Genomic DNA, 17478 nt, shown 5'->3' on the forward strand with positions numbered 1-17478 from the left:
CTTACTGAGCCATCTCATCAGCCCAATCATTTTATTTTTAAAAAAAGATTTATTTATTATGTATACAGTATTCTGCCTTCATGTATGCCTGAAGGCCAGAAGAGGGTCCCAGATCACATTATAGATGGTTGTGAGCCATCTTGTGGGTGCTGGGACTGAACTTAGGACCCCTAGAAGAGCAGCCAGTGCTCTTATCCTCTGAGCACCTCTCCAGCCCACCACAGTCATTTTAAATGAAAAGTATAGTTACAATTTGCCTGCTCCAAATATATGTCCTCTCAGGTAGTCCATCCGTGTATCCTTCGTTGACATTGCCATAGAGTTCCATTCAAAGTAAGGGACCTGCAAAGTAAGTAATTCATTTGAATAAAAGTTTTAAAGGTGGTTTTAGCTGGGCAGTAGTGGTGCACGCCTTTAATCCCAACACTTAGGAGGCAAAGGCAAGCAGATTTCTGAGTTCAAGGCCAGCCTGGTCTACAGAGTGAGTTCCAGGACAGCCAGGGCTACACAGAGAAACCCTGTCTCAAAAAAACCAAAATAAAACAAAATAAAATAAATGTGGTTTTAATTTGACTCTCCCAGCATCAGATGGAGCTCCCTACTGAGTTAGTGAGGGGATATATATGCTTTTCAATGACCGTTTCAGAGATTTATAAGATGGAAACACAGCTGCAAAAGAGAAATAATTGGATTAGTCTCTGAGGATCTGAGCTAAGACTGTGTAGCACTTGGGAGGCAGAGGCAGGTGGATTTCTGAGTTCGAGGCTAGCCTGGTCTAGAGTGAGTACTAGGACAGCCAGGGCTACACAGAGAAACCCTGTCTTGAAAAAAAAAAAAAAAAAAGACTGTGTAGATGATTTGTTGCTTGGTGTATGTGTGTGCTAAAACATGAAGATAGGTGGACACAGGGAGAAGGCACCGTTTACATACGGAAACAGGCCCTCCAAAGACAGCACATCTGCTAGCCCCTAGATCTGGAGCTTCTCAGTCTCCAGAAATGTTATAAATAAACATGTTACCGATGAGCGTTCTGACTCACCAACCCCCAAATTGGAAAGAAGGCAGGCATGGTAGTTCACAGCTATGTTACCAGCACTCCAGAAACTGAGCCACGAAAAGTACCAAAAGTTGAAGGCCAGACTGAGCTAAACCAGAGTGAGTTCTAGACCAGCATGGCCATAGTATATAGTATGCTACCATGTCTCAACCCCACTATATCCTTCCCATTTAAAAAAAAAAAATGGGAGAGACAGATAGGAATAGAGAAATGACTTAGAGGTTAAAATCACTGGCTGCTCTTCCAGCGTACCTGAGTTTCACATGGTGGCTCACAGTGGTCTATAACTCCAGCTCCAGGGGACCCAGTGCTGTCTTCTAGCCTCTTTAGGTCTCACTATTTCCTTAACCTCACAGCTAATTATAAGCAGTACACGATCTGACCTCCCTAGACCCCAGGCATGCATGTTATGCACAGACCTATAAATAGGCAGAACACTCATAAAAAATAAAAATAAAATAGATTAAAATTTTTAAAGGGGAAAGAAGAAAACCACAGCGTTCATCACAGACCCTTGGCTGGCAGTGGTGTGAACATTTCTATTGGGCTCTAATTTGTGAAAGCTGTGCATACTGTGTGCGCATGCGTGGGAAGGTCGGCGCTCTATAAGCATGGAAAAAAATGAGCTATGTCATTTCTTAGGCTCTCATGCTTTAATGCTTAAGAGGCTAGCCTGTTTACACAGAGTCAGTGAGTCTCTCCCCAAACAGTAATGAAATCACATCTGTTAACTTCTTATGCCATCTTGTACCAAAAGCTGAAATTTTACCATTTCAACTCACTTAAAAAAATGCTTTTCTATATACCCTTGGTAACAAATTTTGAAGAAATCATATAAGGTGATAAAGGATTTAAATGGTACAATAATATAGAAGAAAATTGCTTTAAAAACATTTTTACATTGAATGTTTATTTGAAATCAAGTGATTTTATACATAAAGTTCAATAATATGTATGCGGGCTGGAGAGATAGATGGCTTGGCAGTTAAGATCACACACTGCTCTTTCAGAGGAGCTGAGTTGGGTTCCCAGCACCCATGTCAGGAGGCTCACAACCACGGGAACTCCAGCTCCTGAGGGATTCAACTCCTCCACCCCCACAGGACAGCACTCACGTGCACATACTCACACTCAGATACCCACACATATAAATGAATTTTATTTGTTTTTTTTTTGTTCTTTTGTTTGTTGTTTGTTTGTTTTCTTTTCTTTTCTTTTCTTTTCTTTTTTTTTTTTTTTTTTTTTTGAGACAGGGTTTCTCTGTATATCCCTGGCTGTCCTGGAACTCACTCTGTATCCCTGGCTGGCCTCGAACTCAGAAATCTGCCTGCCTCTGCCTCCCAAGTACTGGGATTAAAGGCGTGTGCCACCACCGCCCAGCAATAAATGAATTTTAAAATAAATCTTTAAAAATAAGAGCAGCTTTATAAACCACAGGGCAGGCTATGGGCATTCCCAGCAAGGCTGGAGCCTACTGAAGCACAGCCCCTCGATTCTCAGAAACCAAGTGGGGTGTTCCTTCTGCCACCGTCTAGAAAATGGGTTCTGCCTCACAGCTCCCATCTCCCCCATTCCACAACATCAACAGAAGGCATTTCCCACTACATACCTTATATATGATAACTTTAGCCTTCTTTAAAGCCCTGTCCATAATGCCTAACATGCAAAAAATAAATATGAAAACCAGTAAAATTATTTTATGTATTTTTTTGAGACAAGGTCTCACTGTGTATCTCTGGCTGGCCTGGAACACAACATATAGACAAGGCTAGCCTTAAACTCAGAAATCCACCTTCCTCTGCCTCTCAGGAACTGAAAATATGAGCCACTACCACCAGCTCTTCATTTGACACAAAGTCTCATTAGGTAATCGATCCTAGCTTTGAACTATGTGTGTGTGTGTGTGTGTGTGTGTGTGTGTGTGTGTGATGCACATGGGAGCAGATGCACACGCCCATGTGTGCAGGGCAACCAGACAATGTCTGGCTCCATCACTCCCTGCCTTATTCCCTCCTGGAGCTCAGAGCGAGGCTAGTGGAGCAAGCCCCAGTGATCTACCTATCTCCGCCCACACAGCACTGGGATTACAGATACACCTGGCCATAGCTGCCCCAGCATGCTTTTTTAGAGGCTGAGTTATGTGACTGTCTCATACCTGAATAACACGATAGCCCAAGATCTCCAAATGTCGCTTTTTCATAGCAGATATTCCTTTTAAGTGAGGAATGTTTGAACAAAAGGCTTTTATATCCAAAAATTCTATAGCAATCCTACAAGAAAATAAAAATATTTACTTCCAAAATCAAAATGAGGATTTAAGTAACCAGCAGCCACAAGCCTTTTGGGAGAAAGAATACATCTGTATAAACTAACAAAAGGTAAATGACTACAAATCAGTAATAATAACATATTTTGTTCATTCTCTGACACACGGCATCAAATAGTCCAATGAGGTGGTCTGAATGATTGTCCCCCCCAACCCCTCCCATTTTTCCAATTTGAATACTTGGTCACTGTTTGGTGGCTCTGTTGCAGGAAATATTAAAAATGAATCCACCCCACAAACTCTCTTTCCCACCGGACCACGTTCTAGTGCCAGTACCGGCAGGCCACAACACTATGTCCCAGTGGCTCTTGCTATTTTCTCCCAGCTAGCAAGATCATCCCATTTACATACAACGGTCTACACCTCCACAATCAGTATCTAGCTCCTAGTACCCGGTAAAGCATGACTCTTAAGCTTAATTATCTAATCAGGTTTATATAATAATATCACAACTAACAAGATGCCAATACAAATAATTTCAGTGCCAAATGATAAAGACAATGTTTTGACTCAAGTATTCTAACCTTGTAAAAACCTTAGCCTGGTGGTTCTAACCACACAGGGTCTGAATCATCTTCCTCTGCCTCCATGATGATGAACCTCCTCCTCCTGCTTTCTGACCTTTCTCTTCCTAAAACTCTAGCTCCACCTCCCTATTCCTGTCCAATCACAGGCCTGTCACTGCCCTAATGTGATTGGACAGTGAAAATGTTGCAAAATGGCTCTATTTAGAGAGGCTTGGGGAGGTGTGGTATTGCAAAGGAAGTATGTCACTAAGGCTGGGATTTGAGATTTCAAAAGCCATGTGCCATTCCCAGCTTGCTCGCCCTGCATTCTCCCTGTGGTTCAAGATGTGAGCTCTCAGCTGCTCCACTCAACATACCCGCCTGCTGCCATGCCCCCCTGCCTCGGCAGTGATAGACTCTCATCCCTCTGGAACAGGAAGCCCTCTCTAAGTAGCCTTGCCCATGGGGTCTTGCCACAGCAACAGAAAAGTGATTAATACACGCCAGCCTTGATCATCTTGCTTCTAGCCCCCAAGTGCTAAGACGACAGGCACCCACCACACCCAGCTTCAAGTGACTTTTTCCACTGAAGAAATTAGTAACTGTCAAACCTTTTCATCTATAGAAATTATAGTAAAAACTCTAACTCTCATGGGTTTCTTTGCCTGACACACACTATGAGATAGCTTCTTCCATAAAGAATTTACCCATGAAGGCAAGGAGCACAACCACGGTCTCCCAGGGTGTGTGGATAGGCAACGCAGAAGTGGCTGAGTGCTCTCACAGTAGAGAAGGGGCGGATACAAAGAAGAAAAGCCCTCCCAGATAAGGGCAACCAGGCCATCACTTAGCTACACAGACTGCTGGCCAGTAGTAACAGCCGAAGGAAAAATCACAAAGGTAGAGAGCAAAAGTATAGAGGCAGATGATTCAGGATGTCTGAATAGCAGGCGCTATCACCAACCCTTAATAAAAGAGGCTATAGTATAATGCCAAATATGGTTCAAAACTATCATAAAACTAAATTACCTCTCAGCTTCTGCTGGAAGCCTTGGCTCAACTCTTGAATCCCAGTGTATTCCCAGGGATTTTCCGGGAGTTATGCTATGGCTTTCATAAGGCAGAGGTTTTTTTCGTTTATCCAAAATGCATTCAAAATCTTATTTAAAAAAGGAAGAAAAGTATAAATTAGATAACAACCAAAAGTTTAATATTTACACAAATATGTATATATACACACATGTATTTCAAAGATCAAAAAAACCAATATGGCTCCCTGATTATCCAACTTATTTTGTAAGGTATTATCCAGTGGTACTTTTCTTTGAAAATAAATAAATGCCAAGCAAGTATTAAATGACAGCACACAGCTGGCTACCCTTAGAACTGATCTAAGCCAAATGATATCATCAAAGAGTTGTGCTTTAAGCCAGGCTTGGTGACACATGCTTGCAGTCTCAACACCTAGGAGGCTAAGGGAAAGGCTGGTAAATTGGGAGCAGCTGAGCTGCAGACAGCCGGACTGTCTCAGCAGCAACAACACAGCTTAGTTTAAGATCTTTAAAGTTTCTTGGTCATGCTCAGAGGATGCTAAGACAACCCATCTGAAAACCAGTGACAGCAAGGCCAAGCCTTCCTAAATGAACTGCATGTACAGGAAGTACATTGACACAGAAATGCTTTTCTTGGACAAAATGGAACAATCAATGAGGAAGGAATGGTACATGTAGAAACATGCTATGCTGGCCTCCCTAATGAAGCCTAGATTTAGGCAAGGAGCTATAGGTCGTGGCTACTAAAGCCAGCAGGGCAATCGTTCATGTGGGAACTAACAGATGAATCGGTCTGAAGAGCATTATATACCCGCTGAGGAGTGGTGACTTTTAGTATGGTAAAATAAGAAACAGCCATCTATGAGACAGTGCGGCCAAAGACAAATCAAAGCTAGAATTCATTAGGCATCTACCTCTAACTGCTGGTTTACCAGGAAGGTAAATACAACGTGAGCATCCTAAACAATACTACAGCATGCAGTCAGAAGAGTCTACATAGGAAAGTATTTTCCAATAAATTATAAGACAGAAAAAAAGAAAAATAGACCTGAAAGGAAAAAAAAAAGGCAAATTAACCAAATGTTTGGATTCCAACTGGACAAATAAATCATAAGATATAAAAGAAACAACCATAAAGGCTATATGATATTATGAAATTAAAATTATTCTACCTTTTTTCTTTTGAGAATGGGGTCCTGCTATGTTGCTTAGCTGGTCAAGAATCCCCAGGGCTCAAGTCATCTTCCTGCCTCACTTCTAACTGGACTCTAACACATGCCACATCGCAGAGCTACTCTGTGTAGTGGATTGAATGAGAGGCTCCCCATATGCTCAGGCATCTCTGCACACAGGTTCCCAGGTACACTATTTGAGGATGCTTAGAAGTGTGGCCTTGCTGGGAGAAGTGCATCACTGGGGGGCAGCCTTTGAGGTTTCAAAGCCTCCTACCATCCTCCATGCTCCTGCCTTGAGCTCCTGTCCTGACCTTCCTGGATGATAGACTATAAGCTGTAAGTAAACCTTCTCCCCAAGACGCTTTCCATCACAGTGTTTATTACAGCAATAGAAAGGCTAGTGTGAGGCCTAAGATGGCCAGGGCTACACAGGGAAACCCTGTCTCCAAAAACCAGACCAAAACAAAACAACAATAACAACAACAACAACAAACTAGGAAAGATGGTCTTATCCAAAATTTATACAATGGAAGTTAATCACTAGTACGATGGTGTGAAGAGGGGAGCCTTCAGGAGGTGATAGACTCATGTGGGAATATACCTTATAAGACACAGTGACCTCTCCCAACAAGAGAACTAGGAGCATGGGTATAGCTGAAGACGAGCAGCAAAGTCCTACATTTTCCCCAAAGCCCTTCTGTGGGTTTTGGTTTTCTTTCTCTCTTTGTTTTTGAGACAGGGCCTTGCTGTTACCCAGGCTCACGTAAACCTTCTGAGCAGTTGGGATCACAGGCATGTGCCATGTCCAGGGAGGGTAGAATCTTTGGAAGATTCATAAATGTCTAGTGAATCTGAATCTGGGCTTTACTTAGCTCTGGTCAAGACTAACTTTTTTTTTTTTCCTGAATAACAGAAATATTGATGGTTATCAAAGCTGGGCCAAAACCAAGAACTCTTTTTTTTATTTTTTTGTCTTTGTTTGAAAATTTTCATGATTAAAAATTTGAAAAGAAATTATAAACCTGGAGCTTGAGAGATGGCTCAGTGAAGAACACCTAGGGCCACTGCAGAGGGTCTGGCTGGGTCTCCAGCACCCAATGTTGCTCATCATCATGAGTAACTCCAGCTCCACAGGACATGGCTCCCTCTTCTGGACTATGTGAGTATTAAGGCTACACTTAGTACACTTCAGGAAGGTAAAATGCTTATTACACATGTAAATCTTTACAAGCCAGTATAAACCTTTCTAAAGTTCCAACTAATTAGAAGACTCTATTAAAGTGAGTTTGGTCAGAAAGGACCAGATGTCTGCAGGTGACTCACCCACTGTGTGGTAATATGGTGAAAGAACCGAAGGCTTCACATATCGGTGTCCTCCCAGGACCTCTGCTAACATTTTATAGATCTGTTGTTGCACTCTGTTCATAACACCGGCATCTTAGGAAAATTGAAAAAAATTAAAAGGCATCCTAATGTGAAAAAGTGAGAAACAGACATTTTTATGCAGAACCTCAGGGCTGGCAAGTGACTCAACAGGTTCATAAAAGTGCTCATCCCTCCAAACCTGAGGACCTGAGTTTGATCCCCAGAGCCCAAATAAGGGTAGAAGGAGAGAACCGACCCTAGAAAGTTGCCCTCTGGCCCTCCACACATGCCCGTGTGAGCAACCACAAGGACACACTGCCAGCCTAGTGCTATCCATGTGGACAAACACTAAGTTCAACCGGAGACAAGTACTTACTCAAGTGTTCCAGCGTCCCAGCTAAATTCCTGTAAAATGAATTCCACTTACAGGAGTATTTAACAAGTCATAGGTCCTCTTAGAAACTCTAGATATTTAGACTTTACAGTGATAATAATAACATACTACCTAATAATATGTTCTGAAATTAACTGTACTCTCTTACCAAAAGAAAACTCAAACCTTTGTTAAACTGTTGTTGGCAAAAGCGGTCATGAAACCACGGAACCTGCAGCTCGGGGCACTCCAAGCAGACTGCTCTATTTAACTCCATAAGGCGAAACTGGATCCTTGTTCTTAGATTTGACGGTAAAACTGAAATGAAGAACACGTTATTAACAGATGTGGAGAGCCCAGACCCAGCAGAAACAAGTCTTTTCTTCACATCATGACCTGCACTCTTGGCTGACACTTTAACTCTTACATGAGAAAGTCACTCCACTAGTACGCAAACACTTCACGTTTCTAAGTTGGTATGTCTGGTAACGCGACTAAGACCAATTTCTATACTTTGTTAATTTTTAAGCTACATTTCAAAAAGTGCTACCAAGAATTTTCATTGACTTCCTTTATGATATTCTGTATTTTGGAATTTCTCCTAAGGAAACAATCCATGGTTCTTGTGTAGCATTCATTATTTGTAATGAATGAGAAACAACCTATAAAACAAGAAATAAGGGTCCTGGGATATAACTAAAGTGACAGGCCTGCAGTGAATGCATAGGCCCTGGGTTCAATCCACAACATTGCCTTTTTTAAAAAGGAGGTCCTTGTTTCAGATAATAATATTCTTCTTTAGCAATATAATGGTATGATATGAATCTAGTAAAAGTGTGACATCAAAAATATTTTAGGACATGGAAAGTTGTTCATAATATAGTTCAATGAAAACAGCAACATAAGAAGCAATTTAAGAGCTGGAGAGATAGCTCCGTGGTTAAGAGCACCAACTGCTCTTCCAGAGGTCCCGAGTTCAATTCCCAGCAACCACACGGTGGCTCACAACCATCGATTATAGGATCTGACACCCTTCTCTGCTGTGTCTGAAGACAGCTACAATGTACTCATAATTCTTTTAAGAAAATAAATAAAAATAAAAGGCAATTTAAGATCTCCATCCATTTAAAAACACTTTGAGACATGAGTATTTATATGAGACCAAGGGAAACGCTCCAAGCATGTGGGTTAGCCAGGGACAGTTTGAGCAGCATGCAGAACGCCCAGGGACTCAGTCCTCTCCACACAAAATAAAAAGAAGGCAAGGCAAGCACCACCCCACAGGGAGCAGTTGTACTTGGAGGGAGGATTAGGGATATTATTGAACTTTGATGTTGTTTAACATGCTTTCCAAAGTTTCTATAATATTCATAATTTTTTAAAGATAGGATCTCAATACAAGGCCCTGGCTGGCCTGGTCAGTTTCAAACTTTCAGCCATCTTCTTGCCTCAGCAATGCTAAAATCATAATTTTGTGTGTGTGTATGTGTGTGTGTGTGTGTGTGTGTGTGTGTGTGTGTGTGTGTGTATGTGTGTGTATGCATGTGTGTATGTATGTGTGTGTATGTGTGTATGTGTGTGTATGTGTTGTATGTGTGTGTATGCATGTGTGTGTACGTATGTGTATGTGTGTGTATGTGTATGTCTGTGTGTATGTGTGTGTATGTGTATGTATGTGTGTATGTGTGTGTGTGTATGTATGTGTATGTGTGTGTGTATGTGTGTGTATGTGTGTGTATGTGTGTGTGTATATTATGTACCTATTATATATTTTATATATTTATAATTATAGTCACATATACAATATATGTATATATATACATTCCTACCCTCCAACTCCTGGAGATGAAGCTCAGAGCTTAACAAATGCTAAGCAAGCATTCTATCATTAAACTATTCCTCAGTCAATCAGAAAATGCCTTTATTAACAGGAAATAATGATATTAGCCTATAAATGCTTCATTATGGACACAACTGACGCTTGCATATAAAGTGCATATAATAAATTCTAAAGCTAAAATGTAGTCACATACTTTCAAGCTGGGAGTCTAATCTGGCTAGGAACTCGATGTTAAATATTTTCCTTAGCAGATCTTCTGGAAAATATTCAAATATGGCCAAAGAAAAACCAAGAAACACGAATGTACCAGGATCCAATGTACCTAAAAAATAAGTTCAAAATTGTAATGTACCAATCTTTCACATATACATATAAGCAGGTAAGCTGTTTAGATATAGTCAAGGTTTTTTTAAAATAATATAAAAGAAAAAAATCATATCAACATAAAATTAATCTATACAAGTCAACAGTAATTTAGGGGCAGAGAAAGAAAGTTGGACAAAAGAAACTACTGCTGGCCCAGCATGGTGGCATATACCTTTGATTCCAGCACTCGGGAGGCAGAGGAGGAGGCAGGGAGATCTCTGTGAGTGCTCTGTAGACCACTGTGATCTACAGAGCAAATTCCAGGGCAGCCCAGGCCACACAGAGAAACCCTGTCTTAAAAAGCCAGAGAGAGAGAAAGAGAGAGAGAGAGAGGTAGAGACAGAGACAGAGACAGACAGAGACAGACAGAGAGACAGAGGCAGAGAGACAGAGACAAGAGACAGAGTCTTCTTACACACGAACATAATCTACTGGCATGATAATTCCTATAAAGGACAGAAAAGACAAACTCGAAATCTTTGTATGTGTGGTGGGACACAGCTAGAATCCCAGCACTTGTGAGGCTGAGGTAGGAGGACTGTACAAGTTTGAGACCAGCCTGGCTGTATTACAGGTACAGGTCTGTCTGGGCTAATGCGAGACCTTGTCTTCAAAACCAGACAAACAAAAATCCTTCCGTTTGGATTTCTCTGCTGTATTTATTTTGTAAAAGACCAAATCATGAATGAGGCAAATAGCTATGCACCCTAGATGTAACCTCAGTGTGGGAAGACAGGAAGATGAGGAGTTCAAGACTAACCTCATATACATGCTACATAGCAAGTTTGAGGCAACCCTGTACTACATGATACACACACACACATACACATGTGCTCACACATACACAGTTCTCAAGCTGTGGATCTCAATCCCTTTGGGATTGAATGATCTTTTCACAGGGGTCTTTTAAGACTTTAGGAAAACACAGATATTATGATTCATAACAGTAGCAAAAGTATAGTTATGAAGTAGCAATGAAAAGAATGCTATGGTTGGAGGAATTGTATTAAAGCATTGCAGCCCCAGGAAGGGTGAGAACCACTGCTCTAGAGGATCCTAGTTTGATTCCCAGCACCCACATGGCAGCTCATAACCGTCTGTTAACACCAGTTCCAGAGGACCTAATGCTCTCTTCTGGTCTCCATGGGGACCAGGCATGTAAGTGGTACATAGAAACATATGTAGGCAAAACATTCAAACACATAAAAATCACACAACATATTTTATATAGATCTAAACCTTAACATACTGTAAGTACCACAAGGTACTTTTGCAAACAATGTATAATTCAGCCACCACTAATAACCAGGTAATCTGTAATATGGCACATCTTCAATAAAATAGCCAATCTTTATTATTTAAAAACAAAAGAAGAAACAGGAAAGAGGTGATAAAATTAGAGAAAGCTCATTTTCAAAAGAAAAACAAACAAACAAACAAAACACAAATCAGAGGCTCATGACTTAAGCACTTAGGAAGCTGCACACGAGGGTCAGACTTCAAGGCCAGACAAGCGAGACGGCTCGGCAGGTAAAGCGCTTGCTATACAAAACATGAACACCTGAGTTCAGTGAGCCAGAACCCACATAACAAATCGGCATGGGCGCACACACCTATATCCCAGTGCCAGGGATGGAGACGGAAGGGTCCCAGCACCTCACCCATCCAGCCAACCTAGCCCCATCAGTGAGCTCTAGGTTCAGTGCTGACCATGCCACAAAAAGAAGAAGAAGAAGAAGAAGAAGAAGAAGAAGAAGAAGAAGAAGAAGAAGAAGAAGAAGAAGAAGAAGAAGAAGAAGATGAGGTAGAGGGGCTGAGGTGTCTCAGTGGGTCATAACAGAGCTTCCCAAGCAAGTCTGAGAACTTGAGTTTGAATCCTCAGAACCACATAAAGCTGGGGGAAATGGGAGGCAGAACAAGAGCATGCTGGGAAGCTCCTAGGTCAACCAACTAGGACTACACAGAGGTAAACAACAGACGCTCAACAAGAGCAAAGTCAAGGACTAACACCTGAGACTGTCTTCTATCACACTAGAAAATCTGTGTGTGTGTGTGTGTGTGTGTGTGTGTGTGTGTGTGTGTGTATGTGCGCATGCGCATGCATGCGCCTGAACTAGATTGAAAACCTCCCTGTGTGGGAAATGAAAAACTGGTAAGAGACGAGGAAATTTGATAATGGTCTAAGCAGTAGATGGCACTGTTCACTATCCTGGTGATAGTGCTGGTATAACAGTTACAGAGGAGGATGTCCCCTTTCCCTGAAGCATACAGAGTGGATAACTCAAAGGCTCATCAGATGCAACGAATGACAGGACTCAAGCTAGACTGGGGATATACTATACAGATGTTTGTCCCTTCCACTTTAATAGGTTTTTGAAAACCTTAATAACAGAAAGGGAAAAAAATCCACAATCTTTTTCCTCGGGTGTGTGGGGGTAGCGTTCTAGATCACAAGAAAAGAAACACGTAACTACCAAAAGCAACTCGTAAGTATTACAGTGGCTGTCTGGGGTACAACTCAGGAGACTTCAAACACTGGGCTCTATTAGGTATTTGGGGACTATTGAAGTTTCTTAGTGTGCTAACAGTACATGCTGATCTAAGGGGGTTCCATCACCCCAGGCAGGTCTTCAGGATAATATATATTATAATATATAATATACTATATTAATATATAATATATTCAAGATAATATCATCTGAGATAGGGTTTGGGAGGTAGGGTGAAGGGGGTGGTAAGCAAGAGAGATAAGGTAAGTATGACAAAATATTAACATTATCAAGTCTGTCCTGTGAATATATTCATGTTCATCGTTCAATTCTTATGTAAATCTGTCATGTTCATATTTTAAAAAGTCTCAGAGAAATGGATATTTTTCTTCTTTCAAGACAGGTTCTTTCAAGACACAATAGGTAGGGCAGTAGTTGAATAGAGAGACAGATGACAGAAGGATAGATGTCCATCCCAGGTAGACTTGAACTCCCCCATAGCCCAAGCTGGTTCAAGCAATCTATCTTTCTAAGTCACCAAGTGTTGGAATTTCAAAAACACACCATCACACCCAATAGTACAGAATTTCCAGCTATTTTGAATACCCAATAAAGAAGGCCACTATGACAGCTTTTGGCTCATATTTACAATAAGAATTTGCCAGTCCACTCATGCATTATATCATCAGACGCTTTACCTACCTAAGTAAGAATTACAGCACTGGACACACGCTCCAAAAAACTCATCCTTTTGAGGTGGGTCATAGTTCAAAATGCTGAATGGGAGGATAATAGCAAGAACTGAATTGGGGTGGATCTGTAAAGATAAAACAAAATTTAATATAGGCTTCAGCAAAATAAATTTTAACCTATCATTTCAGATAAAATCTAACATGCCCATAATGGAAGTTCAGATGTACTGCTTACTACCTTTTGCATTATGATTTAAAGTTTTGACTATTAGTAACCATAAAAATGTTAGTATAAAAAAAAGTCAGCCAATCTACAACTTAATTCTGCTAGGTGTAAAGGCCTGTTCTAGGCTCCATCACTCACTGAAAATGAACAGGAAGCAGCCCTGTTTTATCCATGCCATCAGTTCCTGGATCAGAGGAATGTCATTCCGCACCCAACTAGCTCCGGAGAGCAATCAGTCCTTTTCCTCCACACATTCTTTACCTCTGATGCTTTTGAGTCAGGGTCTCTACAGCCCAAGCTGGCCTCAAACTCAAGGTCAGTTACTAGGACCATGGACGTGAGCTCTGATGCCTGGCAGCACTGGGAGTTGGACCTAAGGGCATTCGCATCTACACAAGCCTTCTTCCACTGAACCATGCCTGCTTCATTTTCTCAGCTGATTGTTCATTCACTCACCTAAGCACCTGTCAGGCACAAAGCTAAGCAAGCAAGATATCTTGTTCAGTTGTGAAAAATACTAGCTTCTAAATAAAGAAGCAGATAGATCATAGACCTTATTCTAATATATATACCACAGTCGTTTTGTAAGTAAGCATATTCTCACATGATTCATAAAGGAGCTTTTCCAGTGTAATTTCAGAAAAAGATATACACTGACAACTCAGGAATGCTGATTTCAGTGCATAACTTATACACTGCTCAGTCTTCACACTTATCTCTCATTTCTAATGTGAGTGTGTGTGTCACATCTGAATGTGTAAGTCAGAGACTAGCTTTGTGCAGTTGGTTCTCTCTCTCCTTCCATGTTTATAAGGATACTGAAGAACGAACTAAGGTCCATCAGACTTGCATCATTGGAGAGGCAAGTCCATTTACTCACTAATCAATCTTGTCAGGCCTATAACGGTGATACTCAGGATTATAGAAAAAAGGAAAATTAAAAATTAGTTGTTGTCTACCATGTAAATATACCTAGTATTTAAAATATTGCCTTTTAATTTAAAAATGTTTGCCAGTTGTGATGGCACATGCTGGTAGGACTGGCTGAAGGAAGTGGAGGCAGGAAGACCATGAGTCAGCCTGGGCTACAAATTTTAAAGCCAGGAAGTAGTGGCACACACTTTGAATCCCAGGACTTGGATGGCAGAAGCAGATAGACCATTCTGAGTTCAAGGCCAGCCTGATCTATGGAGTGACTTCTAGGACATCTAGGACTGTTACATAGAGAAACACTGTCTCGAACAAAAATCAATCGATCAATCAGTCACTCAGACCTCTGATCTTAGCTGGGCATAGTAGCATATTCCTTTAATCCCAGCACTAGGAGGCAAAGGCAGGAATTTCTCTGTGAGTTCTATGTGAATTTGTTCTTTATAGTAAGTTCCAGGTCAACCAGAACAACATAATGAGATCCTGTCTCAAAAACAAAATAGCGCCCCCTGACTTCTGATCTTAAGGATGACCACTCATCTCTCCAGATCTGTGGCCAGCGGAGCAAAGCCCCTACTCTGTTTTGTTTTGTTTGAGACAAGGTCTCTGCGTCTGTTCACTTTGACCTTAAACTCTTGGCAATCCTCCTGCTTCAGCTTCCTAAATGCTGAGGTTATAAGTGCGACATCACACCCTGATCCAAAGTGGTCTTAAGGAGGAAGAGAATAAACTGATGACATAGAAGCCGGAGGTGAGTTTTTAAGCTTCACTCTGTAATCTAAGTTCGGAAAGTAATTGGATCTAGAATTATAAAAAGGTGTGCTTCAAGAACCTGAAACGGTGTGAAAATTCACCTTTTCAATCTGCTCAACAACCACCGAAGCTATCCTATCGAGCAGCGGAGCGCTAAGGTAGTTAGTTTTGGAAAGAAAAGACGCGATCTTGGCAACATTGCTGTAATCGATTTCATCCATAAAACGCTGCAGAGCAGCGATGGATTCCTCAACTAAGGATTCGTGAAGCCATTCTCCCTTCAAAGACTTAAGCTCCTCCCACAGTAGATCCAAGTTGGTGCTCTGTTGTAGCCGGTGATGGCCCCAGCGATCTAGTTTTTGAAGGAGGTCCAGTTGCTTTCCAGTAGTACTCGCCAAGCACACGTGATCATTCTGAATCCAGCGCATGAGACAGACGACCAAATCACTCAGTTCCCGTAAGTCACACTGTGGTAAAACTGCTTCAATTCGGGAGACCGCTGTTTCGTTAAGGTGAGGATATGGAAGGAGGGAAAGAGCCGAGACCAGAATGGAAATCTCACTGGGTATGACACTGGCTTCCAAACGACTATCACGTGAAGGAAAAAGGAGGGAAAAAAAAAAAAACACAAAAAGTACATAATCAACACACCAGCAACAACCAAAAACACCCAAAATACATGAATTAAAATTGTGTCACACAACTGTTCCTAACAGGTGAGGTAACTTTAGAAAGCCACTTTAATTTAAGACTTATTCACAGGGGATAGGTCTGAAGGGGACACTACGAAAAGGCTAAAGTGACTTAACCATGCTCCAAACTTTTTTATGCAAAAAACCCCCAAAAACAACAACAACGAAAACCCCAGCATCAATGGGAAGAAGGGGGTGGCATCAGAAGAGTACCCAATGCTGATGCTGGGGAGTGTCTGAGCTCCGAGTCTGTGTAACCATCAGGAGCTGCCTCAACCTGGGGTAGTCCCAGGCATGGGGGATCCTGAATAATACCAATTCAGACAGACACACACCCGACCTCACTCTCTAATCTTCCTTCTGCATAAATCTGCATAGTAACTATCTCAACAGGGGAACACTAATTCTTTTTTGTTTTGATTTTGTTTTTTGTGAGACAGGGTTTCTTTGTGTAGACCTGGCTGTCCTAGAATTTGCTTTGTAGATCAGGCTGGCCTCGAACTCACAGAGATCCACCTGCTTCTACCTCCTGAGTGCTGTGATTAGAGGTGTGTGCCCCCCACTTCAAGAACAGTAGCTGTTAAAGAAAAAATTAAGAACTGGCCACTTAGCCGGGCAGTAGTGGCACTTTAAGACACCTGTACACTTTAAAAGCGTAATGAAATGATTCAATCATATTAAATTAAAAACTGAGTTGCTATGATTTTATTATGGATTGTTTTTGGACACACACACACACATACACACCACTGATTGCTTGGCAAATAAAATAATCATACTATTCCATGCTAGTAACAGTGCATTGGTAAAGACATTGTCGTTCATTATTAGTAAGCACGGAGATTAACGTTAGTAATACTTCACTTTAGCCCAATCAAATCAATGAAAAACTGGTGTGACTTCCAAATTAGAACAGTGTTACATATCCAGAAAAAATAAGGTAATTTTCAGTTATTAATGTAAATGGAAAACTGAACCATTATATGTTTGTTTAGCTGTTTAGTGGGAATCACACTCAGGGTTCATACATGCTAGCACAACATGCTAAGTATAACCCAGACCTTAGAAACTCAGTAATAAGCCATTTAGTTTTATCCAGAAAACTCCAGCTACATGGATAGATTTCAAATTGAAATACCAACTTTATACTTTATTTTTAAAATACCTAACTCTTACCTGAGAAGTAATTCTCTGAGTCTCATAAAAAGCTCCTTACTTTGAAAATGTAGAAAAGTCAACGCTTGTATTATCTTCAATAGCTCTATTGATTTATAGTTATCCAAATGTTTGTACAGAACGGAAACAATCCTAAAAAGACCACACATTATAAACAAGCCATTCACTTATTTATTAAACAATCGCTAGACAGACTTCATGCCACACACCCTACTTTATGTTAGGGATCAGTAAAATTATCTCATTTTCTGTTTTTACAGAACTCTCTTAAGATGTTGATAGAAACATAAATAACTAAAATAAAGAACAATCATGAAGTGTAAATTTAAAAAAGGGGAGAAAAGCATAACTGTAGGAGTAGAAAGATCACTTAGCAGTTAAGAGCACTGGCTGTAAGAACAACCCACAAACCACAAGGAACTCAAGAAGAAGGAAGACCAAAAGGTGGACATTTCATTCC

The 17478-nt window shown here is 40.9% G+C and overlaps 1 protein-coding gene across 2 annotated transcripts in view; it reads right to left on the minus strand.

The window, feature by feature from the left end:
• Positions 1 to 41: 41 nt before the first annotated feature.
• Positions 42 to 17478, minus strand: part of Fastkd1 (FAST kinase domains 1) — a 24328-nt gene continuing 6891 nt past the window's right edge. For both annotated transcript variants that reach the window (XM_031370532.1, XM_031370531.1), the window contains 9 exons: positions 17019 to 17150; positions 15252 to 15738; positions 13252 to 13366; positions 9888 to 10016; positions 8041 to 8172; positions 7440 to 7553; positions 4919 to 5048; positions 3213 to 3327; positions 42 to 342 (listed from right to left, as the gene is read on the minus strand). In XM_031370532.1, coding sequence (XP_031226392.1) covers positions 247 to 342; positions 3213 to 3327; positions 4919 to 5048; positions 7440 to 7553; positions 8041 to 8172; positions 9888 to 10016; positions 13252 to 13366; positions 15252 to 15738; positions 17019 to 17150 — 1450 coding nt within the window. In that variant the 3' untranslated portion in view covers positions 42 to 246. The remainder of the gene's footprint in view (positions 343 to 3212; positions 3328 to 4918; positions 5049 to 7439; positions 7554 to 8040; positions 8173 to 9887; positions 10017 to 13251; positions 13367 to 15251; positions 15739 to 17018; positions 17151 to 17478) is intronic.

Source organism: Mastomys coucha, unplaced genomic scaffold (assembly GCF_008632895.1).
Source record: "Mastomys coucha isolate ucsf_1 unplaced genomic scaffold, UCSF_Mcou_1 pScaffold15, whole genome shotgun sequence".
Taxonomy (NCBI): domain Eukaryota; kingdom Metazoa; phylum Chordata; class Mammalia; order Rodentia; family Muridae; genus Mastomys; species Mastomys coucha.